This window comes from Protopterus annectens, chromosome 5.part0 (assembly GCF_019279795.1).
Source record: "Protopterus annectens isolate FY-2018-M chromosome 5.part0, PAN1.0, whole genome shotgun sequence".
In the NCBI taxonomy this organism is placed as follows: Eukaryota; Metazoa; Chordata; order Ceratodontiformes; family Protopteridae; genus Protopterus; species Protopterus annectens.
In genome coordinates, this window is record NC_056735.1 from 1463100011 (window position 1) to 1463127400 (window position 27390).

The 27390-nt window shown below is 39.6% G+C and overlaps 1 protein-coding gene across 10 annotated transcripts in view; it reads right to left on the reverse strand.

Annotated features, from left to right (window-relative positions):
• DOCK9 (dedicator of cytokinesis 9) overlaps positions 1-27390 on the reverse strand; it is a 2508686-nt gene that overhangs the window by 1784548 nt on the left and 696748 nt on the right. Inside the window, exon 1 of one of the 10 annotated variants that reach the window (XM_044071295.1) lies at positions 20640-20914. The exons of the other annotated variants lie outside the window; for them this stretch is intronic. Coding sequence (XP_043927230.1) covers positions 20640-20756 — 117 coding nt within the window. The 5' untranslated portion in view covers positions 20757-20914. Of the gene's footprint in view, positions 1-20639; positions 20915-27390 lie in introns of those variants that run through there. 10 annotated transcript variants of the gene reach the window in all.

A 27390-nucleotide genomic window follows, 5' to 3' on the forward strand; every position in this document is an offset into this window, starting at 1 on the left:
AATTCTTATAGGCAAAACTTGGTTTACTGCCTACTATCCCAACAATTCTATCATCAGTAGTCAGGATACCCCAATTTTTGTTAATAACATCCTTAATCTTTAAGTTCTTATTCGAATAGGGAATTGTTATCCTACTTGCATTAACTTGCTGTTCCCCATTATTCACATATGTGTTGTGACCTTGACACCCATGTAGGTAGGGCTTACCCTTCCCTTTCCTCACAGAATCATTTACTTGATATACACCTTCTATTTCCTTTTTGCTATAACCTCTAGCTGAAAAATTATCTGCTAACATCTCTTGTTTCAGATTATAGCTCTCATCTTCAGTAGTAAGACGTGACATTCTAAGGGTCTGGCTTGTCACTATGTTTCGATAGATATGTTGGGGGTGCATGCTACTACGATGTAGGATGCTATTCCTCCAACAAGGCTTTCTATATATCTCAGAGTGCATCACATCACCTTTCTTTAATATCTGAACATCTAAAAACTCTATCATAGCATCTGAGCTTTTATATTCAAAACTCAAAAAATCAGTCGTACCATTTATATAATCAATAAAGTCAGTGAGCTCGCTTATAGTACCATCCATGTAAAAAACACGTCATCTACAAAACGTGTGTAGAATTTAATGTGTTTACTGTAAAAGGTATTAGCCATAACATAGGTGTTCTCCCAATACACCAACACAAGGTTAGCGTATGAATTAGCACAAGGGGTGCCCATGGCAACCCCTTTTTTTTGTAGATAGTACTTGTTATTGTATATGAACACATTATTATTCAGTAACTAACAGTACTAAAATCCTAATAATCAAATTCCTAGGTACCCCTTTTTCAATTAGTCTCACATACTCCATCCCTGTATCATTGGGAATTGTTGTAAATAAAGATACGACATCTAAAGTAACTAATAACTCATTTCGTAGATCGTTGCAGGAAGATGAATATTCACCATAACTTTCTAAGAACTCCTGCGTATCTTTTAATATAAATGTAGTACTATCAACTACTGGTCTCAGATGCTTTTCAATATAGATGGATGCAGGTTCCGTGAGCCAACCACCACCTGAGACAATGGGTCTCTTAGGTGTATTCATAACAGTTTTGTGTATCTTAGGGAGTCCCCTAAAGGTGGGGACCACAGGTTGCTCAACTAAGAGATATTTATATAGTTCACAGTCGATAGTACTTGTTTTAACTGAAAGTGAAAGGTCTTTGCTTAACCGCGGCCTTTCATTTATACCATCTAGATCAGTTGATATTACTGATGTATTACTAGTTATTAAAATGTTCATTAGGAATGCAAATTTAAAAAAGTTATTTGGCGATAATGATATGTATTTTAATACTATGATGACTATATGTTAAATGATGTTTCAACATCATTTAATGTTGAATATAGTCATCATAGTGATTAAAATATGCATTCTGAGCTATACGATTTATTTCTATGTAATACTATTGACTGTGAACTATACAAGTATCTCTTAGTTGAGCAGCAACCCGTCCCCCCTTTAAGGGGACTAAGATACACACAACTCTTTATGAATCCACCTGGCCCCCATCCATCTATATTATATTGAAAGCATCTGAGACCCACCAGTAGCTAGTAGTACATTTATTATATTAAAAGATAGGAGTAGAGGAGTTCTTATGGTAGTTATGGAATATTCATCTCTGATCTGATCAGATAAATGAGTTATTAGTTTAGATAGATGTCGATATTTTTGATACAAATTCCAATGATACAGGAATGATACAGGGAGAGAGTCTAGAGAATTGGGTAGCAGGGTACCTAGGAATTAGTAGATTTAGGATTATTTAGTTATAGAATAATAATAATATAATGTTATACAATAACAACCATCTAGTAAAAAAGGAAAAAGCCAACTTGCCCCTTGTGCTAATTCATCACAAATATCGTTTTATTGTAGGTTAACACCTTGGAGCATGACTATGTTTTTTATAGCTAAACACTTTTTACAAACACAAAATTATATTCTACATGTATTTTTATTGATAATATTTACTATGGGTGGTACCATAAAGCAATTGATTATATGCTTATTATTATAATAAATTTTTGAATTTTCTTATAAAAGCTCAGATGCTAAAATATAGTGATTTTAGATGTTCAGATATTAAAGAAAGTGATTGAAGAGAGGTCTGAGATATATATATAATACCCATGGAGGTAGGTGTATCCTACACGCCAGACATAATAGAAAACAACATATCTATTACATAGTGTGAGAACAGAGTGACAAGTCAACACTGTAAGACTACTGAAGATGAGAGATGAATCTGAAAAAAGAGGCAGAAAGTATATTTTTTAGAGCATAATTTTTAGAAAAAGGAAGGGGAAAAAGGAAAGGAATGAGTGTGTGAGGATCAGCACATTGTTGCCAAAGTAAAGGAAGGGTAAGTTCTACTAGCATGAATAATGGGGAACAGAATATATGAATAATGGGAACACACAGTAACCCAAAAAAGGAGAACACCTTCATTCATATTTTTATTAAAGAATATGGGGTATCCTACAAAAAAAACATAGATCCTGACTAAAAAAACTAGAAATGTTGGAATATTTGGAAGTAAAAGAAAAAACCATATCATAGTCTAACACCAACCAGTGTTGTGGTGCAACCAGTGTACCTACATGTCTGGTAATAACTGTTTTGTTCATCCGGACACAGGGAATGTTTTTAGATTTAATTTTTACGCCGACTGTAGATCTAGAGACCTAGTATATTTGGCTGTTTCCCAAGTATGCTTGTGTTTCTATGTAGGAAAAACTAATAGAAGTCTCAGGGAACGTGTGAGCGAACATGTTTATGCTATTAATAGAGAGGACGATCATAATACCTTGGCCAGACATGTGTTGAGTGTAGGGACATCACATAAATTCAAGTTCAGTGTGTTGGAGCTGGTTAAAAAACAAGTAGATTGGGCAATGTTAAAAACCACACTGAAGAATGTGAAAATAGGTGGATAATCAAACTTCAGGGATATAGAGGAAATGGGCTAAATGAAAAGGTAACTTTGAAACCTTTTCTAGCAACACGCCCCTTAAAACATTAGTTCTATGCTTATATGAAGGTGTTTTATATAGACATGATTTTATTAAATATTTCTATCTAAATATATGTATATGTAATTTACGATGGACGTATGGTTTTGCAAATGCTTTTTAAATTTTATGTGATATAACATGATAATGTTGAGATGGTAGTGATTGGTTGATTTTTTTATGTATCACTATTTAAATGAATTGTGTTTCAGTGCATTTGTTTGAAGTCTGAAGAAGCGTTAATATAACGTGAAAGCGCTAACTTTGTACTGCAGTGAATAAACTTTTTTTATATTTGCTGTGGCGAGCCTCATCTAGTTTTTGATATAAAAGGGAAAAAAAGCCATTTTAGGCACTAAATGTACAGTGAGCAAGGAAGAAGCTTTTGCTTTTATCACCAGTAACAACTGGCAGTCTGTGCAAAGTTATCATTATAATCATTTAATTATAGTATGCATTTCTGCCTGCTGCACATATCACCAGACCAGTTAATGACAGACTTTACAGTGCTGGTGGCCAGAAACAAAGATAAAGCTAGACTATCCACTTCTAAATTAAGCATCTTGATAGGAAGGAGTATGATGGTGAAGCAAAGGAACTGCTAGCCTGTCTGCAGTGCAGTTCTGTCTGTTCTTAATTCTTGTTTTAACATCTATCCCTTTCACTAAATTAGTCGGGGCTTATCTACATCTTTGAAAGGTCATAGCATTGACCAAATAATCATAAATAATCAAGCAGGACTGAAGAGACAAAAAGTGAAACCAGACTAGCAGCATGGACCAGCTGGGGCAAAAATACATGGTCTTTATTGTGGAAAGGAGAGCTATTACAGGGAGGAGCTCAGATCGCTTTATGAGGATGATGATGATGCCCACACAGGGGCAAGAACCATAAAGGCCACAATAGCTGTGAAACAAATTCTCTTATAAAAGATCTGATAAGTAACAGACCTGTTTAGTGACTCTGCTAAAAAAATGCATCATGCACCACAGTAGCCAAAAGTGCTGATGAACAAAAATACGTGACTAAAATCAAGTGAATAAAATTAATCACCATTACCAATCCAGCAAAAAAATAAATAAATAAAATAAAAGGAAAACATTTTCCTCAAGACTGACTAAATTTTGAAGAATATTTTTATTTTCAAACAGACTTGTATTCACAATTAAAACACCACATTTAATCTAATTGCACTTCAAACATACTCTCATAGCATCACTCAGAAGTTGTGTATAAATAACCCTGATATGGTGACAATTGACAGTGGTCTTTTTGTGGTCTATTACCAAAAAAGACTGGGATTACATTACCTACACATATACATACAATGTATATTATTTTTTGCTCCTTGAGCTTTTGTGATAAGCCTGTAAAGGGCAAAAATAACATTGTGTGAGGAAATGTGTACTTCATGGAGGTATAACTCACCACGTTCTACTTTAAGCTTCTCTGAAGTGCACAGGTGTGCCACTGGACATTTGGCACCCTAGGTGACTGTGCCCCCAAAAGGATCCATGTATTGCTCAGAGGTGTTGTATACCACTCCAACCTTTTTTGCACCAAAGACCAGTTTAATGTACGAAAATTTTCCATGGACCGGCCACCGTGCGTGCATAATAAACTACATCATATTTATTTATTTGACATTTGTTTACCATGGAGGCCCAACTGGGCTCGAAGTTCATTCTTAGCTGAGACCAGGGGAGAAAAGCTCCAAAGTACAATAAAAAGACAATTGGCAATCTTCTTCTTCTTCTTTCAGCTTTTCCCAGTTAGGGGTCGCCACAGTGGAACTCTGGTCCAGTAATGATTGGCAGTAGATTTTTAGGGTACCAAGGTGCCAGCCTGATGCCCAACCTTCAGCGAAGGCATGCTCATTCACGCATGTCTTTCGAAAGCCACTCGACTGCAGGAAGGACATACAGACTCCACACAGAAGGCGCTCCGGCCGAGAAGCAAATGGGAGAACCTCTTGCTGTGAGGCAACAACGCTACCGCTGCACCACCGCGGCTTAAAAAGACAATTGGCAATAATTACAAAAAAAAAAAAAAGGAGCACATTCTGCTTAACAGAATAACACTGATCTACTATCGTCTAGAGGTACATAAACCTAATGGCAAACTTATTGACTTTCTAAGTTTATAAAAGCAATATTTAAAATCTGCCCCTATTTGTGGCTCTGTCCAGATTTATTGTGGAAAAGGCTGAGTGGTATGGTCGAAAGGTACGCAAACCTCATTGCTGCTGCTGCTGCCAGGGATCACTCTCACTCTTCACTCTCTCTCTCACACACACACACACACACACACACACACACACACACACACACACACACACACACAGTCTCTCTTGCTTTCATGCATGCATTTACTCACACAGACAGAAGCACACACACACACTTTTTTCAGTTTCCTTGACTTGTATTTTACACTCGCTAAACAGCAAAAGTGCTGCTTAGAAAGTGTAAAATAATGGCTCGATCAATCTCACTTCTTGCTCTCTCTCTTATACACACACAGTCTCTTCTTCTTTAACACACACATACATTCTGCTTTCATGCAGGCATTCTCGCAGACAAACACAAACACACTCAGGCACATACATACATGAATTCACTTTTTCGTTTCACTATGTGCCTGATGGCCTGGTACCAAATGGTCCACGGCCTGGTACTGGTGTTGTACAGCCTGCTCAAAGTATTTTTACCAAATGATTCAAGGGTAGAGGTCTTTCATCATTTCTTTAACATTACATTCACATCTCTGCAAGTGTCATGATTCTTACAAAATCTGACAAACCTCTTGCACTTCTTTGCTTTTACACAAACAGGGAACAGCTGCATAAATTACAGTGAAAACATTTGACCTTAGCACAGGACATGATGCTTAACCTTAACCGTTATTCTGATGCCATGCAGTTATATCACACACATACACAAACGTGCATGCATATATCACACACGTTTCAACTGAAGGACAGCTTGAAAGCACAAAAGATGGAGTGAAAACAGCAGGCGCATTGTTCTCAACTCTGATAATGGCTGAAGGAAAGAATCTTACAGCATAAAGTATTGCAGCAACCAAGCAGTGTGCAAGTTTGGCAGCTGTTATTTAAAATGTCTTTAATAGTTCCTTTCAGACATACTGTGTAAAAATACCATAAGAATGTGGTTGCTATTGTTATAGATCTTTACTTACGACAACATTTTAACAGTTAATGAAATCGAGCAAAGACTTGCTTGATCTTGTACGATACAAAGCATCTTACAATTTAGAGTATTAGCTCTGCTTCCAATTACAGTTCCTAAACAGTATTATGCCTTCTTGGTCCAAGCTTGGTGGAACTGCAAGGTCTGGTGTTGTACAGCCATAACACTGCAGCTTATTCACAGTTAGTAGCTTGACAAGGTTCATAAAGCCCTCATCAACATGTGTAATTAAGGAGGTTGGTGTGTTGTACTAAGATGTCTCACAGCTTAGCTCTGATTTTCCACACTGCACAAGCTGTTGCCACCACAACCTGACTCTGCAATGATAAGTTAGGTATGCATCCCAGCTAGGTGTATAGCTGGATAGTTCTGATGAATGGCCTCTGTCTCTGTAACATAGAACAGCTAAAGCAACATCATCATATGAAGCGTTGGACAATATGTGGCCAAAAGTCCTGCTGTCCACCAGAAATCTTACTGTGCAGTCTGGAGCTACAGAGATGCAAGGCCTCTGGCTTTAACTGCCTTCATCTTTCTGTCAGTTACTCCATTTGAGAAGCTAGGTTGCTAAGCAGACATAGCTTGTGCTTATGTGCAACAGTTTACTCTTAAACCCTATGTTGTTGTTGTCTTCCAGCTTTTCCCGTTTAGGGGTCGCCACAGCGGAACTCCGGTCCGCTAATGATTGGCAGTAGATTTTCATGAACGCTGAGGTGCCAGCTCGACATTCAACCTTCAACAACGGCCCATTTCCGCATGTCTTTCGAACGCCCAACCAACCGCGGGGAGGACATGCAGACTCCACACAGAAGGCACTCCCTGCACTCCAGCCGAAAATCGAATGGGAGAACCTCTTGCTGTGAGGTAACAACGCTACCGCTGCACCACCGCAGCATAGTTACTCTTAAACCCTATATTTTTCTGAATCATGGCTGGATATTACACTTTGTGCTACTACTCACTGAGCTAAAACCTGATTTTTCCTGAATCTCATCCAGCATTTGTTTAATCTTGCTGCCTGGTGGATAAGACGAGACTCTACACAGCCTACAGCTTTTTTGTTTTCTGCCCTCATGAGATATTCTTCATTTATTTTTGCACATTCTTGAATTCTGTTGACTGTTTTTGAGTCTACTTTTTCAGGAAATCAGTTCCAGTCACCCACTGACTCTGTCAGTGCAACATTTCTTTTTTTATTTCTCCAATTCATCAGTCTTGTAACTTAAAATGAACTGTCTTATTTCCATACATCTTTTTTCTGAGAAACTGTACCCACTTCCACTCTATGAATGGTTCTAAAGTACTTAAGATGACAGAGCAAACATATTAAGTTCTACTAGTCTCCCTTAATACAGCTATTACTGCAGATAGTGTGGCTTTGCTACTGTTCTCCTCTGAAGTCCTAGCAGCTTGATGCACATTATAAAGGCCTAGAGCTGCTATAAACTTAATCTCATACTACTGGGAAGAGTCTTAGCCTGGAAATAACTACTGTGTGACACTAAGCCAGTTGCCCAACTACAGTGTTCTTTTTTGATATCCCAAAAAAGAGGCATTTTTGCAAAGTACATTTTTCTCATTAAAATGTATTGTGTCACTTTAATAGCAAATAGTGGCATATGGTAGGGTAAGTCAAGTGCCATGATGCATCTTGCCCTTGAACTTTCTTATTTGGGCTGTTTAAAAAAAAAAAAAAAAAAAAAAAAATATATATATATATATATATATATATATATATATATATATATATATATCTACACACACACACACACACACACACACACACACACACACACACACACGTCATTGAAACCCCTGCCCATCACCTTAGGGGTCTTCTGTAGACTTTAATAGTGGTTGTGCAACATGCATCCATTAAAGTCTGTGGATGCATTATTACACATTTCCCTAAGCTGAAGTCAATGAGGTTAAAATAATGCTTAATTTTCAGTGGCATCATCATGGGCAAAACACGTTTAATAAGAGCTCTTTTTTACATATAGAAGACTAAAAATGTTGATCAATTGGATAAAAATGCTAATTGGCACTTTATACGCCAGTCAGGATGATGCAAAAAGGTAAATCACAGAGTGTGACTATACAGTTAACAAATAAAGAGACCAAAGAAGAATCTCTGCACTATGTCCTTATAATATTTGATAGGGGGGGGGGGGGTCCTAATGTTCCCCACACAGAAGGTTAATAACTTCTTCATACTAATATTTAGAAGGCTTTCCTCCTGTCTTATATTGCCTGTTTACCCTTTAGATTACCCAATTTCAGGTTATTTAAAAAGAGAGAGAGAGAGACTTGTAGGCAGACAGCATCTTTGTTGCTGCATTTTTAGCCGTAAATCAATTCTAGAAAGCCCTGCAAATGCATGGAACTGAAATAAAAATGCCTGCTGTCACATTCTCTAAATGAGGACAAGGACATCGTGCTGATGATGTCTTTGTGGGGCAAATGGAAAGCAGCCATTCTTTAACTAAATGGTTGGAAGCCCATGTTTTTATTTTACTTTTTCGAAAGATTTCAAGAGAGAGGGTCTGTAAGTTGCAAAGATATTGTAAAGCACTTAGTTTTCTGCCAAACTGTTAAAGTCTGGCAATTAGCTTACTGCTTACAATTGTTTAGCAATTAAGTAATTAAGGCTTGCCTTCACAATGGCATCAGCACATTGTGCTTGCCCGTACTGACTGAGCCAAGCCAATGGCAGAAATCTGCATCACAGTTCCATCTATTCACATAACTATTTCAAATTCATTTACAGACAGAAGTGCGTAAAATAAAAACCTTCACTTTACTAAAAATGCTTGATCACAGCAATTAAGATATGCTCTACTCTCTCTCTCTCTTTAAATAACCTGAAACTCTTTGGACATTATCTTTAATACAAATTTACTTATCATAGTCCAGTCACCACCTATTAAAACAGAAAGATGATATGACAATTATTAGCATATTAAAAGGAAGCAGTAAGAAAAAGCCAAGCATTTCTCGCTACTTGCTAATAAACTATCTTTGAGGGCCCTCACACAGATGTATTACACTGCCCTTTTAACTATCATGTTTTTTTTTAGCAACAAGTACATCTTAAGAAAGAGGCTACTACCAAAACCAAGGACAAAGGTCCTGACTAGAAAAAGACCCTTTCCAATCCAGCATGTCTGTCTTACAACAGGAGCAGGAACATATATAGCATACCATAAGCTGTGCAAGAAGCCATACAAACCTGAATTTTGTGCTGGTCATTGCCTCTAAATCCTCACTGTGATATGAGCAGGGATAACACAATGCAAGTGTTGCTGTGTTTGTCACAACAAAGGCCACCTAAGTAGCTCCCATCTATTTTGGCTGTTATGCCCCACTATTCAAGATCAGCCATGGATAGAGGTCCTCTGCTCACTCCCATGCATTTGTGCCAGTTCTGTGTTTATTTATAGTAAGTTGTCACATATGCAGGACTATATAACATGTTCTGTGGTTAGTCCATTTGAGCCATATGTGTACAGTCTTGCTCCTTTCCTGCCCTTTACTTGTCCTGCCTTCATTACCATCTTCAGCTATCTTTATTGTTATCTGCTCTAACAGTTTACCATGTGGCTGCCTCAAACAAACCACTTTAGTGCATTTTTTTTCATATCCCTTTGTGGAGAATACAATATTTATGTGAATAACTCAGCTGCACTACTGTACTGCTTGTGTGTGTGACTGGTGCAAAAGTATGCCAAATAATTTTGGCTGCCAACACCCTGTTCAGTCATATATGGAGGCCTGTGTACTTGTTTTCACATGCATGTCTATTCACATTTCATATACTGTCGACTACTGCCCTTTCACACTACTCACTTTTTACACTGGGGATCCCATCCAGATGCCCATCAATTGCACTTCTGTCAGTGATACTGTTGCTGTATTTCCAGACAGCAGCTCAAAAATAGCAGCCACTGAAACAGAGTTGAAGTATATATCCGACAAACCTTGTTTTTAAACAGAAAATTCAAGAAAAAGTAATAATCAATTCCTAAAAAAACTAAATGCACAAGAGAAGACATTGCACTGAAAGGGGGGTTTTATGAGTGGATTTTCCTGTACTTCGAATGCAAACGGGAGGACAGTGACAGAAAATTAGCGAGATTATTTACTTCCTCAGTGCTACACCTATATGACGACAACCCTGCAACAGTATACCCAAGGGTGATGACGCAAAGAACGCAGGTTTAACCACCGTTAGGAAATCAGATTCACTGTAGGACCATCATCCTTGTACATCACAAGGAAGGGTGAATCATGCATAATGGCTTCCAGTTCTGGCTAAGGTTCAAAAGGTATAATGGACTTCCTGGACATTTCTAATTTAGAAGTTCTCTACAGTAACTACTGAAATTGAACAAAAGGAAAGAAAACATGAACTTAAATTAAACCCCAAATGATGATTTGTCCTCAGGATGAAAGACCCAGATTGGAATATTTACAGTCCAGCTGACTAAGTGCCACAAAATGCTCCAGAACCTGAAGAACAAATATACCTGGTCACATTACTGAACACAAAAGGGTTGTGAGAAGCAGCAATGTACAAAATGTTAATTTCACAACAGAGTAGTACATTTTGCATACTTGTAAAAAGGGACCTGAGGAAACCTCTTAACAGCACACAGTAAACAACTTATATTTCAAGAATTATTTATGTCTAGAAGAAACATTCCCGTCAGAAAACAGAACAGATCAAAGTGTTGGTCCCAAAGATAACATTCTTTTGTCTTCAGGAGACAACAGCAAAACAATAAGAATGGGAAGCCCCAGGAAAACAGGAAGTTTTGGAATCGGAGTAAAGGCTAAAGTGAAAAAGAGGAGAAATCAGGCTTTCCACTTCCTAAGTTGTTAGCTGACAGAAACTCTTTCGATTTTATGATGTGCATCAAACACCAGCCAAATTCTTAACCAATCAAAACTATCTCAAACAGGGGTAAAGGCAAACATCAGATTATGTCAAAAACGTAACACTGGAATTATACTTGTCACCTTCCTTTGTTATAGCACTCAACTATATGAAAAATGAATGATGCGATACTTGAAGTCAAGGGCCAGAAACATGGGGCAGGGGGAGGTGACAACCCTACACCCACTGTAAATGAAATCATGGACTGTGCCCTTGGCTCCTGCCTGAGCTGTATTTTTTGGGGGGGTGGGAGGTGGACAGGTAAAACTGAGCAGGTGCCCCTTGGGAAAGGGAGCCTGGAATCCTTACTTTAGTGTGTGTATGCATGTAGGTCCACGAATGTGAGTGGGTGCGTGTATACAAGTGTGCACAACAGGTGTACACGAGTGTATGAATGTGAATGAGGGCATGCGAGTGTATGTGGGGTTTGGCTGTGCGTGTACATCCATGTGCTTAATTTATACAAAGTCGATTCCTGGGAACTGATATCAGCATGGAAATGACTTAAATGAGTGGTCAGCCATTATCTGGTGTGCATCTGTATACTTATATAAATTAATCTGCTCTCACTCAGTTGGCCAGGATCATAGTGCCTTCATATTTCAATCCTGGATTCCCACCCGCTACCACTTGCAATGTGATTCCGTGTGTGACCAGGCCATAACGTTTCTTGCAGTAATTCACTAGCTATCTTTTCTGTAGCAGTACTCAGAATGCTCTGTGAATAATGCTGTCACTGCTTCCTGAGCTTCTATGCTTCAGCAAGGGATTTCCTCCAGTCTTATAATCTGGCCCTGTTTCTTATAGGTAACTTGTATCCCCTTCTTTACATTCCAGATGTTTCTGTTGCTGCTGTCATGGTATCCTTGACCTTTTTTGAAGAGTGTTGCTAAAGTACTCTCAAGATAATAGTGCTATAACAAGATGGGTGCATTACTGAGGAAAGGAATACTTGGAATTAGGTAAATAGGAAATACTTAGGTGTGCAGCACAGAGAAAAGAAATTAATCTGGATTCATCTCAATCTGGTATTATTTACACTGCTAAGTATTGCACTGTATGTGGATCTAGTGTTGCCTGTGGTACTATATCTAGAGCCAGTGGGTTCATTGATCCTCATTTGCAATCCCATAATGCAATGTTTGATGAGTGGCAGCCTTGCTTACATGGTGATTCCGTTGCCAAAATCTAGGAATTCCCAGTCCAAATGGTTGTAGGGTCTGGTCAATACGGTAATACGGCGATTCCTCCGTGATGATTCACAACCCTGACATTTGGGGTTGACTGGGAGAAAAATACCATGACTGTAGAAATAGCTGGCCTTGGTCATAGGCCAACTAGGTGGCTGCCTAGGGTACCACCCTCACTTCACTTGTGGGGCACTTTTCAGATATTTAAACAATAACCAACAAGTGGTTGTAGGCACATCAGGATTCACCCATGGCTGGCATGGTTTGATCACTCGAGTGATTACAGTGCAGTCTTTGTGAGTTAGTGTGTTAAAAGCATGAATTAAAAAGTCAAATTGAAGGTGGTATTTGCACATAAACCAACCAAAAAACATAAACCAAAACGTTTGGTTCAGATGGTAAGTGGATTTTAATACGTTTGGTTCGGATGGTAACTGGATTCCTTACTTTGCTTTTTGCACCTTGATTTATGAATTAAAAAGTAAAGTTGAAGAGTGACAATGTCCTTCCCTAGTCAGATTTTTATTCAGGCCATTATTAGATGAGAAGATTGTTTAAAATCTTTAAAATGTACCTCTAGGCATCTAGAACCCCATGCCATTGGGAGATTTAGCAGCCCCAAGACCACTGACTTAATTCACTTACTTCCTCCACAGTTATTACAGCACAGTCCCAGTCAGTTGTAATGCACTGAAATGATGCAGGAAAAAAACAAACAGTCTGGATGGTGTGGGCTAGGTCAAAATGAGAGTGTGGGGAGATATTAGGTTGGGGGGGTAGTGGGCAATAGGGGGCACTATTGCACTTTTCACCAAGGGTGCCAGTTCATCTAAGCTCATCCCTGGCTGTAGGGTTCGTCTCTCTCTCACACACATGCACACACACACGGATGCACACATGCAATCTTGTAATATGCTTTTAGTTCTCATCAGAAAAATGAGGTCAAGACGAATAATTTTCAAAAACAATAAAGGGAAGAAATTGCCACAGGTTGGGACCAAGCACTGAGAAAGCATGGTCTGTGCACTGAAGACTTGCTGTTGGAGGGGGGTGTGGAATTGAGGGCCTGAGTGGTTAAGATTTCTATGGCTGTATGGTGGTGCATCTCTGAATAGTCTAGGTGGGGGGAAAGGTCTCAGTCTTAAAAAGTTTAAACAGCTGAAAGAGAATTAGAAAGTCACATATTGTTACACAGGTAGCCAGCTAACGTTTTCAGTGATTTTACAGTGGTGTTTGCTGCTAGGGCGTCCACGGTGGTGCAGCAGTTAGCATTGTCACCTCCCAGCAAGAGGTTCTCCAGTTCGATCCTTGGCTGGGGTGCCTTCTGTGCAGAGTCTGCATGTCCTCCCTGTGATCATGTGGGTTTCCTCCGGGTGCCCTGGTTTCATCCCACATCCCAAAGACATGTTGTACGTGGATTGGACACTCTAAATTGGCCCTAGGAGTGAATGTGTGCATGTGTGTGCCTTCCTTGGAAGGTTGGGCGCCGGGCTGGCAACTAGACACTGTAAAAACTCTACTGCCACTCATGAGCGAACAGGTGATCCGCTGTGGTGACCCCTAACCAGGAAAAGCCGAAAGAAGAAGAAGAAGTTTGTTGCTTGAGCAGAGGGATGAATCTACACAATGTGTTTCTGATGGTTTAAATAGTGGATACATTTCTTTTTGAGACTGCAGCAACCAGAAGGAGACCACATTCTAGCTGAGCCAGTATCACTTATTCCTACTTGGTCTGGAAAGAAAAGCAGTGATCCTATTAGCCCAGAATAAGAGAGGAATTTGTTTTGTATGTGCAGTCCAGGATGAGATGGGAATTTAGCAAGGTATACTCCAGGTGAAAAGCATGCTTCCCATTCACACTTTGGATGGGGGTTTAAAAAGGAAGTAGCTCAATTTATAATTTTGATAATGAAATTTATGTAGAATTATTTTGATGCAACTTCATTTGACAGTATATACAATGCATGTAATATATATATATATATATATATATATATATATATATATATATATATACATATATATATATATATATATATATATATATATGCTTTTTCATCATAGTAAAAGGAAAAAAATAAAAATGCACCTTTCAAGTCATTAAAAGCTCCCATGGACCCCCCCCCCCCTCCCACCCATCATAGTGAGCAAACTGTACAAGATGGAACGCCAGTCCTATATTATGTAGCACTTAAAAGATTTTCGTTTGAACTTTACCCACATTACGACCAGCTGCTGAACCACTGTTATCTTTCTTATCCTTAATTCAGTTACATTACAGTAGCACAGGCTTTCTGAAGTAACATCTTGGGTACAAGCAATATCAACAAGATACAGAGGAGGGAGCCACTAGAAAATCTACCTTAATATGGACAGTCCAAGTGAGAGAAAATACATTGGTGATAGGACTACTACTAACCATTATATATTTAACTAATTCACAAATAAAAAACTAAAATTGGAACAAACTTAAGGATGCTCTAGACTATAGCCAACATTATGCAGCTGACGGGAGATGGCAGAACGGTTAGGTTTTTCCTTCTCAGAAAACAAGTAGATTCCTGGAATATCTCTGTAGCAGTGGCTGAGAAGTGGAGATGAAGGACAAGGTGAAATAAAACACATAAATGAATGGGGCAATTAAAATACCTTTCATCCAAAGGAAGGTAGGGATATGGGAACAGCTGTAAGTCTATTATATATCAGTAAAAATTTAAGTATAGAGAGACGACACCTACCTCTGAACCTTACAGTGCAAGAAATCTGGACAAAGCAGAAATAATGGGGGGACAAAGGTCCAAAAATAGGCACATATGTTAAATACTGCTACTATAAATTAAGAAAGTTGACAGAATAGCAGATTTTGAATTACTATGCATTTTCTGAAGGATATGAAGTCTGAGATTCAAATGTCTGTCATTATTTAGTGACTTCACTCTTCAATGATTTTCCAGAAAACCACAAATTTTATGAGGATCAGACCAAAAATATGAGGCAAAAACCTGGACAGTTGAGAGGTATGAAAGACACATAATGAGGTGGGTCATGAGTTCCCCATCTTCCATAAGACTGCGTTCTTGCATTTCATATCTGCACGGAAATGTCTTGATCCCATGCCACTAGAATGGCTGGGCCTTTTCCAACATAACATCTTAAATGCCACATTTTTAAAATTGTCTGTTTTTCAGTGCCCTGCTACATGCAAGATGTTGTTTGAATTACCTGCTGTTTTTGAAGGCCTGATACATAGGATTACTTCAAAATCCATCATTCAAGGCTGTGATCACCTGAAGTGCAACTGCTTTAAAATAATATCTACAGGTGGTCCCAAGTCCTGCACCACATTAAGACATTTTACTTCAGGAAGTTGATCCAGCAGGCAAGACCCTCAAAGTCAGTCCATTTACATGTCAAACTCAAATAAAGAAGCTATCAAGACACTCAGGGAATGGTCAATGACTTGCTCTATGCAAGTTACAACAGACTTTCTTACAGGCCACACTGCTTTTTGCCTGATAAAACAACAAAATAAGCAGCCCAGTTTCACTAACTGTTCTGTGTTGACCAGCTTTACTACAAATCACCACAACACAAACTTCTGATTAGCAGCTCTTGCATACACCACCATCTCTTCCACTGCCAGTAACATGGACAATGCTGAACCTACCATCAAATCTCCAAAGATAATGCAGGTCAGGATGCCTTCAACCTGCAAGCCATTTCAGGATCTTTTTTTTTAACATATCAGTGTTAAACACAATATTCTGTGAGTATACTCAAAGTTTTTAAATTGATCTTTCCCATCAAAGTTTGGAAATGGAGTAATATCCAAGTCCTGACAATTCATTAATCATCTTCTTTCGGCTTTTTCTCGGTTAGGGATCGCCACAGCGGATCACCAATGACAAGCCCTATTCTATACCTCTGTTATGACGGTGAAGATTCTGTTTGAAAGAACTTAAAGAAAACCATATCATCAGTTTATGCTATTATCACAGCATGTTTTTTTTTTCTTTCATTCAGATGTCTGCATCAGTACTAATAACTAGAACGTAAACAGTGCTCACACTAAAATAACTAAAATCTTACATTTCCACTTGGCATGCTCTTATGCGACAACTGATGGTCCACACACCATATGGTACAACGTGAAGGACAGGATTAAATCTAAAGCTGCTGCAGGTATTCACATATAGGACAGATTCTAACAATATGTTCTGTAATGCTCTCACAAAGTTTAACCAAGAGTCTGAAGTCTGAACAACACAAAAGTATCTTTTCTAGTAAGTTAAGGCATCAAAAAATAGCAAAATTCTATCACTAAATATTTAAATCATGGGAAAAAGTTTTTTATTGCTCCAACATTCATTTCCTTGATGATGGGGGGAAAACACAAATTATACAAGGCCTAGCTAACCTGCTAGACAATTTTTACAGAAATGGGTTTGCTTTGCATTAGCAATGCAGTGAGTCGGTTTTATCGGGTCCTGACACCAATAGTAGTTTCAACACACACACATTAATCTCTGCAGAAGTATCATCTATGATGTAGAATGATTCTGGTGACAGTTTCAGAATAACATACTTCTCGTTCATGGACAGCCAGATAAATATCTGTGCAGTATATAACTCATCTGTTTACCCTCTGTCATTTACAGTATTCCCTAGACCATAATGCACATAAGTGAATACTACTTCAAGTCCATATTAACATTTATAGCATGACCGTTAACGGTGCTTAGAATTTCTTAAGAAATTTTCATAGAAATTGGCCAGCTGTGAAAGGCAAGCATTTCTCCTGATGCCCCAGTATTAAATTCTGGATGGTTTGGGAATCCACACATCATACAAGAAGGTGAAGCTCGGATCTCAGACTAGAAAGGTGAGACAGCATGACAATCAACCATCCCCACCGCACAAATATCTGAAAATTGGTCTGATAGCTGCAGTAACAGTTACGTGCAGTGCCACCATATCAGAACATACACAGCAAAACATCTGATACAATTGTAATTTCTACAATTACTCCATAAAAAAGACTGGGACTTCCGCGGTGGTGCAGCGGTAGCATTGTTGCCTCACAGCAAGAGGTTCTCCTGTTCGATTCTCGGCTGGAGTGCGTGGAGTGCCTTCTGTGTGGAGTCTGCATGTCCTCCCCGCAGTTGGGTGGGCGTTCAAAAGACATGCGTAAATGGGCGTGCCTTAGTTGAAGGTTGAACGTTGAGCTGGCACCTCGACGTTTCTGAAAATCTACTGCCAATCATTAGTGGACCGGAGTTCCGCTGTGGCGACCCCTAACCGGGAAAAGTCGAAAGACAACAACTCTATAAAAAAGACTGGGTTCAAAGTGAAATTTCCCAGACTGGAAGATAACAACAAAGTAAGCAAAATATTAGAAATCCAGATGACCAGAGGGTCTCGTCTGAGAAACATCTTGGACCATGCTGTATTATGACTGGTATGTCAATTGTATATTAGGTACGACAAAAATGGTATACTCTTATTTGATTCAGCATCATATTTTATTTATTTTTTTACATTATAATATGGATTCCTCTGTTTCACATTATCTTTTAATACAGCTGAAGTGGCAGTCAAGTATCAAATAGAGCATAAAACAACAACTAAAGCAGAATTCCCTTCTGAGCATATCTTTAAAAAAAAAAAAAAAAAAAAACATGAATGCACACCATCTGCATGCATTCATGCGTACATAAATCTACAAACTCTTTCTGAAGCCTAAGTCCCACTACAAGTTACTACTGCTAGAGAATCTTTGGGCAAAACTTGTCAACAAACCTTTGAAAACTCAAGATAACCATGTTTGCACCTGTGATCTGGTACAAAGAATGCAGCTTTAAATGCATGCTTTCCATAAAAAGTATGGGGACAATTAAAATAAAACATATACTTTCACAATAAGTTATACTTTTTTACACTTCTACATATTCACTTGTGTCCTGGTCAAATTTCTCTATGAACACAGGTTTAGTGGGACTATACTAATCCAGTCAGCAAGGCATTAAAAAATAAAAACAAATAAAACAAGTACTACAAATCAGCAACTGTTTAGCTATACTTGCACTGTTTGTCTCGCGTCACTGTCCTAACCAGTATCAAAACTTCAAATATTAGTCTACAAGGATTCAGAAGTTCACAGCAACTGAGCAATGCTGACTTCTGCACTGAAGTGCTTTTTTTCCAAAACAAAATTGAGGTCCCAAGTTGGTGTTGGTGCTCTCCGGGGCGGTCTTATGTTTTTAGCCCCTCTGAGGTACTGCTTTAGCAAGGGATGAGAGAATAAGGTCTGCAAGCAACAACACTCAGAACAGTAACGTCTCCAAACTAAAGCTAGCAGGGTTATAAGCATCAGGCCTACTTGCTAGACTCCAACTCTGAAAGGAGCACCTCCAGCTGCTGGGAAATCAAAACAGAAATGAGCACAAAACAACAGTGATGACTTATGTGAACTAGGAAATTAGTTGTATTTGCCTTACGCTGTTCCTAGACACTATTTGGTAATTGCTAGGTAAAACCAAACTGAAATCAGTGAGAAAAAATTGCAAGAAAAGGAGAAAAGTCAACATTTTACATGGACCAAGCAGATTAAGAAACTAACTGCAAGTAGATGCAACAATATGACTGTGTGTGTGTGTGTGTGTGTGTGTGTGTGTGTGTGTGTGTGTGTGTGTATATCTATATATAGATACAGATATACAGAGGCGAATGACATTTCATGAAACAGCCAAATGTTTGACTTGTAAAACATTGATCATAAAAGAGTAAAACTTAGTTAAGTGAAAATACACATACTTTTTATGTAGGGTTCAAGTTTCCGTACATCTACCACATCCTCTGCAACTTGTGTATACACCACCTCAGAGATCACACAATTGTAGGAAAAGGGTAAACTCCCACTCTCTGCTGTACTTTGACCTTGCACATACAAACACTAGTATTTTTTGATCTTTGGAACATTCAACAAAATGAAATATATTAGTTTGTGTATAGCCATGTATATATAAAATATAGATCATATGCACGTGTGTATGTATATTCAAAAAAGGAAATGTCGCAGTTGGTTTACTGCATTACAGCTCAAGCGGAGTTGTATAAGTAGTTATCTTCTGTTTTGCATAGACAGAATGAATGCTGCATATTTCTGTCTGCAGACAGCTTAAAAATAAAAGTCTGAGAAAGGAAGTGTCAAACTCCTACTTCTATCTGCTTAAACAAATGCCAACAGTAACATACAAGATGAAGTTCAAAAGAATTAACAGATTTCACTTTTCAGTCTTGAAAAACATCCCCCAAATCTTGTGATTGAATGCATCATAAACAAAAGATCCAGTGCTCACTAAAAATACTCCATTAAAATACAGCAAAATTTAAATGCACATATTTTATGTACTGCTTGTCTGTGATGCACTGCATTTAAACAGCTCTCAAAGGCATTTAGAAATAGAAAATATAAAACAGCAGTCAAATGTTAGTTCTACCCTTTTGTGTTACTTTAGGAAATACCAAGTTAGTTAGGTACAGCCTACTCACACAAAGAATAAAATACATTTTATATCCTCCTTTCACAGCCTACACTTAAAATGCCTTTATGCTGCAGACTTGAACTCACGATCCTATTTATTCACATGTGGGAACATAAGCTGTCATAAAGGAGTTTCCCCAAACCGGTTTTGCATGCACAATATGAAAAATGTAATCATCATAACTATCAGCTCAGTTGTATGGCTTTTTGAGAACAGCTGTGCTTAAAAAGTGTGGTCCTTTAATGCTTTCCTTCTTATTTCCAGATGAAAAACTTTCTGAATTCTAAACAGGCAGTAGAAAAGTGATGCTCTCACTGCAACCCCTTTCACTTTTGGAAGAACAAAACTTTTATTTAATGTTTGATTATGAAAACTGCTACATTTTGTGTAACAGGAAACAGCAGAAAATTTAGATTTATAAATCTGTTTCTGCTCTCAGCTTGCTCATCAAAAACAGCTTATAAAAACAGTAAAAACTTATCAGAGTCTCACAAGTCAGACAACGTGAATGTAAAACACACTGAGGCAAAATTCTTGAAAGAAAGCAACTGTTTCCTAAATAAATGACATTTTCATACAACTGTAACCCGAATGATAATGTGCTCATAAGCGAGAGGTGGTCATTATTTTCAAATGCATAAACGATTCACAGTAAATGGCAGACACACAGCAACTTACTTACCAGCACCTGTGCTACACCGTCCACCTCAGCCTCGCAGGGAGGTACCTTTTTACACTGTTGCGGAGACTCTATAACAAGCTCTTTTTTTATAGATCTACTTGCCCTGTTACCTTGCATACTTCAGACTGAAATGTAGTGTGGAATCTTATGAATTTAGAAGTAAGACCCTTACTATAATAAAGTTTGAATATCATGCCAGTAATCCAAGAATAGAGACGGACAGCAAAAGCCACAAGTCAGACTTTCTGGAAGGAAAAAGCTCTGGAACCCTCAAATGAGCAGGGCAACTACAGTTGTAGCTCAGAAACGGTCCGTCAAACTGGGAATGCAAAAGAGACAGACCAGCCTCTGAGGGGCTGAACTGCTTATGCTAAAGGGAGGGTCTATTTCACAGCAAAGCAACATGTTACCAACAATGCTGAATTATGTTGAGAGTATTATATTACTAATCACTGAAGGAATAACATATATGTTATGGATACAAAATTAATATTAGTCTGTTTTTCTTAGTTATAAAAATGTTTTACACTAGCCCACATGTACAGTGCAACAAATACTGAAAACGTTTTGTTCAAAAGACATACTGGACTGCTCTGAGTACAACAATATACTAAAATTATTCTAAAATATTAAGATAAAACATTCTTAAGCTAAACTATTCATCTTAAGAACTCGTATCCATTCCAAAGGAATGGCATTAATTTCTCCACAGTTCATAAAATATGCAGCAGTTTTGAACTATATTAGGTAAAGAAGCACACTGCATTTTAATTTTAAGAACAGACCTTTTTAGAGAGAAATGCTTATGTTTTAGCAGTGGGGTGTGGAAGTTGGCACTCATTTCATGATGGCTTTAGGTTAAGCCACACAGCAAGACTAAAGAATTCAATCACGGTCACTACTCAAGAAGTGGTAGTACACTACACACTGCATCCCAATACTACAGCAGCTGCACTCTTTCAATCCCATGGTGGACACATTTTTTTTATGTTGCCCTCCTCCATCTTATTACATGCAATACGGCCAGTAGGGTTTCCTATGCAAACGCGATCACACATGCACCAACACTCATCCTCAGTCACTGTGCACAATTCACACTTCTCAGAAACATCTGTACTAACTCAGACTACAAGCTTATCGGGAAGGCATTTTAGTCAGTAACCTATACACGATCATGACAAACAAAACAGGCTGGCTTTGTGGTGTATACAGAGGGATGAAGCCTTGACGGCTTCCCACCTGACCTGGGTGCTACAGGAGTCAGCTGAGGAGATGTGAATGAGAAAGGCTGATGCAAGGGGAGGGATCGTCGCACATCCTGCTTGAGCACTGCTGGATGGGTGGTCTCAATTCACAGGGGCAATGAAGATGTAGTCTATCAAGAAAGTACAGTTTTGTACCTACCATAAATGTAGATGTTCGAGTGTTCACACTGCTGCAGTCATTACACTCGGGTTATCCTGCCGTCAGGCGGTCCCGCAGTCGGCCAGAGTACCAAAGTCTCGGTCCGGAGTCGGTTGCTGTCGCTTCTTCCCTGACATCAGTGCGCCAGGGGTATATAAGATGCAGCTATTTTCGTCAGTTTTTCTTGCCCCAAATGTCAGGTGCCCCCAAGGAGGTAGGCAATACATATTGCTAATAAAAAATATACATATAAAAATAAAAAAACAATATCTTCAGTTATAAGCAAATACACCACAAAGGTTGTATAGGATAGAAAGGTATAGATAAGTCCAGCTAGTTCAGAGGGGATGGAGGGAGGGTAACCTGGACTGCAGCAGTATGAACACTTGAACATCTACATTTATGGTAGGTACAAAACTGTACTATGTTCATCGTGTTACACTGCTGCAGTCATTACACTTGTGTAGAATCCCAAAGCTAAGGTTGGGTGGCTGGTCTATAAAGAGTTAGGATTGGCTATGAGGCCCTGCAGAACTGCAGTGGCAAATCCTGCTCTGGATTTAGAGTAAAGAGGCAGGTGGTAATGCTTGGTAAAGGTGTGCACTGAACTCCAAGTTGCAGCCTCCAAAATTTCCTTGGTAGGTACTCCTCTGAGAAAGACTGTTGAAGTGGCTGTTGCCCTGGTGGAATGTGGGCTAATGTTATTTGGGACTGATTTTCCATGCTGTGTGTAACAGCAATGAATACAATGTCCTATTCATTTGGATATAGTCTGCTTTGAGATAGCCTTGCCCTGTGATCCTGCAGCATATTCTACAAACAGTTGCTCAGTTTTCCTGAAAGCTTTTGTTTTGTCCAAATAGAAGCGTAGCTGCCTGTGTATGTCCAAAGAATGCAGAAGTTTCTCCCCTTTATTCTGGGGGTTTGGATAAAAAGTTGGCAAATGGATGGTTTGGTTAAGAGCCACACTAGATATCACCTTTGGCATAAAGGTAGGGTTTGTCCTTAAGGAAACCCTGTCCTGATGAAAAATTATAAAAGGTTCCACTGCCATTAGTCCCTGTAGCTCTGAGACTCTTCGTGCTGAAGTTACTGCCAGGAGCAGCGCTGTTTTCCATGATAAAAATTTTAGATCGGCTGTATTGGCTGGCTCAAAAGGAGATAGGGTCACAGTTTTTCCAAAACAAAATTGAGGTCCCAAGTTGGTGTTGGTGCTCTCCGGGGCGGTCTTATGTTTTTAGCCCCTCTGAGATACTGCTTTAGCAAGGGATGAGAGAATAAAGGAGGATCCGTGTTGTAATGTGCTGAAATGGCAGAGGCGTGGAGGAGGATCCGTGTTGTAATGTGCTGAAATGGCAGAGGCGTGGATCTTAATTGATGAGAAGGATAGGCCTCTGTCCAGCAGGTCTATATTAGAATATCAAAAGATGTAAACACCGAATGTTTAAATGTCGAAATGTATTCAGTGAAACACACACACAACACAAGCACACCAAACAAAGAGCAATCCACACACATACATCTAAAATCTTACACCGAACCCTACACGAAACTATACACACACCACTAACTATCCCCTTACCTTAACCCAAACCCTAACCCTAAGGTCTGTCACTATCGCAAACTCACCTCACCCTCGCCCTAACCCTAACTCACCTACCCCGCCCTAACCCTCACGTCCACACAATCGCACACTTACCTGACCTGCACACTAACCCTAACTCACCTAACCCACCCTAACCCTCACATCCACACAATCGCGCACATACCTAACCCACCCTAACCCTCACGTCCACATAATTGCACACATACCTAACCCGCACCCTAACCCTAACTAACCTAACCCAGACTCAATCGCACACTTACCTGAACCCAACTCGTAACTTTCCACCACAGTGCTGAAAATACCGAAGCAACAGAAATGGACAACCAAATTCTTTCCCTAGGAAAAAAATCGTTTTTCTGTTGCTTCGATATTTTCAGCTTTTGCTGAATACAGTTCGACATTTAAACATTCGGTGTTTACATCTTTTAATATTCTAATATAGACCCTGTCCAGCATCTCAATTAAGTATTGTAAAATCTGAGGAATGTTTGGAACAAGAGGGTCAAGGCTTTGAGCCTGGTTCCAGGCGCAGAATCTCTTCCATTTTTCTGAGTAAGCTTTCCTGGTGCTAGGCCTCCTGGCCTCCAAAATGACATCCATAACAGCTTTAGAGAGAGGTGTTGCCTGTTTGACTAATGTATCTGCCATGCAGCCAGGTTTAGGGTTTTGAGCTGACCGTGCAGGATCTGATTGTTTTGTTGAGTCAGAAGGTGTGGAATTTGAGGCAAAATCCATGGTTGGCCTTGAGCCAAGTTCCTTAAGATAGGGTACCAGTGCTGGCGTGGCCAGTCTGGAGCAATCAGGATCATCTGTGGTTTTTCTTGTCTGGCTTTTAGAAGTACCTTTGAAAGGAGAGGCAGTGGCGGGAAGGCATAAACTTTTAGGTTTTTCCAGCTGAACAAAAGAGCATCCACTTTCCATGCTTGTTTGTGATGAGTCCTTGTGCAGAATTTTTGTAGTTGGCAATTTAGTGGGGAGGCAAAAAGATCTATGTCTGGGCATCCCCATTTTTGCATTACCATGCTGAAGATTTGTGGATTCAATTTCCATTCGTGAGGGTCCATGATATTTCTGCTTAGATCGTCTGCCAGAGTATTTTTCTTTCCTGGCAGGAATTGTGCTTGCAGGTGAACTTGATACGTTAGAGCTGTGTTCCACAAGGTCATGGCTTGCCTGCATAGGGGATAAGAATGAGTGCCCCCTTGCTTGTTTATGTACCACATTACTGTGGTGTTGTCTGTCTTTAGTAGTAATTGTCCTGGATGCAGAAAGTCCTTGAAAGCTGTTAGGGCATTTTGAACAGCCAACATCTCTTTTTGATTGATGTGAAGATGCATTTGGTCTGTGGTCCACCTGCCCTGAATGCATTTTCCTGCCATGTGTGCTCCCCAGGCATAATCCGAGGCATCTGTTGTTAGAGTTTGCCTGGCTGTGGGTTGGGTAAAAGGCTGACCCTTGTTTAGGTGACATGCCTATGCCCACCATCGAAACTCCTGTTGCAGGCAGGGAATCATTGGTATTACTGCTTCTAAACTGTGAGAGTGTTGAGTCCAAACACTTTTTGGGTACCATTGTAATTTACTCATATGCAGTCTGGCATATGGTATTAGTAGTATACAGGATGCCATGAATCCCCGGGCCTGCAGAATTTTTCTTGCAGGGAGATGGGACTTTTTTGCCAGTAATTGAAAATATTGAGTTAGTTGAACTTGATTGTCTGGCGTGAGGTACGCCATCTGGGCCGTTGTATTTAAGCTGGCATCCAGGAATATAATCTGTTGCGAGGGCACTAGTTTTGACTTCTTTTCGTTTACTGTGTACCCTAGAGAAATTAGCAACCTTTTTACAAACGCCAGATGCTGTAGAAGAATATCCTTTGTCTCTGCTTGAATGAGGCAGTCGTCCAGGTATGGATATATTTGAATTCCTTTTTGTCTGCGAAGTGCAATTACTGCTGCCAGGCACTTTGTGAAGACCCTGAGCGCAGTAGATGAGCCAAAGGGCAGTGCAGAGAATTGGTAGCGCATTGTACCAGCTTTGAATCTGAGGTATCTTCTGCAATTTTGTCTGATAGGGACATGCAGGTATGCCTCTTTGAGGTCCAGAGTAACAAGCCAAGCCTTCTTGCCCAGCATGGGTAGAAGCTGCTGTAATGTCAACATTTTGAATTTCGGAATATCCAGGTAAGTATTCAGAATTGAAAGGTGTAGTATGGGCCTCCAGGCCTTGTCCTTTCTGGGGACCAGGAAGAGTCTTGAGTAAAATCCTTGTTCTTGTTCCTGTTGTGGTACTTTCTGAATAGCTCTCTTGTCCATGAGGGCTGAAATTTGTTTTTGTGCCTCTGCCCATTGATTTTGTTGCAGGTCTGGCATTCTATTTAGCCTTGGTAAAGTATGAAAGTGGAACCTGTAACCCTGAGACACGATATTCAGAACCCATTTGTCTTGGGTGATTGTTTGCCAGTTTTGAGAAAAAAGTGCTAGTTTCCCCCTAAGGGGGCTTCCAAAAGGGACGTGCTTGACGTACGAAGGGGAAAGTCATTGTGACTGTTTCCTGTAAGGTTGAGACTTGTCCTCACCTCCTTTTGGGGTTGAGGTGCCCCACTGTCGTTGTCTGTTTGAGCCTCGGGGTTAAGATCTGCCTCTTGGGCGTCTGTATCTGCCTCTCTGTGGCCTGTCTGACACTGGAAAGGACCAATTCTTTGTTGGCCAATTTCTGCTGAACCGAGGTGACTGTACCTGTAAGAAATCCTTGACTGTTTGCATAGATTTAACTTATCCTCCATTTTCTTTAACACCTCTTCTGCTTTAACACCAAACAAGTTATCATGCTGTAAAGGAGCATCCAATAACTTTGCCCTAACATGATCAGGTAAACTCTGTTCTTTTAACCACGCATGTCTTCGAATCACAGAACCTGTAACTGCGGCTCTACAAGAGGCCTCTAAAGAATCAAAACCACATTGCAGAGTATGTTTTCCCACCTGTTCAACTGCATGCAATAAATCCTGCATTTCTTTACAATCAGGAGCTTCTGAGCTTGCAAGCATTTTCTGTTTTAACTGAGCCATTAAATATTGTGGGTACTTAAGCATGTGGAACTGGCAATTTAAAGCTCTAACTGCTAAAGTTGCAGAAGTGTATACTTTCTTCCCCCATCTATCCAAAGTTCTGGAATCTCTGTCAGAGGGTACTGGATTTTTTGCAAAGGAAGCCTTAACCCCTTTTGGACCCTGGGAAATAGTTTCTGGGTCAGCAGAAGGGTTTTTGTATAGAAACTTGTGAGAGTCAGTGACTCTATAATTCCTATCTGGCTTGGCTGGAGCAGGGGGCAAAGAATCAGGAGATAAGCTGGATTCAGAGAACACATCATCCACAATATCTAGCACAGGCGGAATAGCCAGGGGCCTGTGCTGAGGCAATAAAAGGAAATCCCTGAGCCTTTTCTTGGATTCTAAGTAATCCTGACTTTCCCAATGGAAATGCTCCCTCATGGTATGTAAAGTTTCCCCAAAAGAATAATCCTCAGGAGGAGAGGCTGAAGGGATACAGGGAACGGGTTGGGAGGGTGGCCTAATGGTTAAGGTGTTTGCCTTACAAATACAAGGTGCAGGGTTTGAGTCTCACAAGGGATAATTGGCTAGGCTTACAATGGCTCGCAAGGGCAGTTAGCTTAGTACTAACCTATGAACTATGATAGATTCTTCAGCATCAGAGTCCTCATAGGGGGGTAGAGAGTATC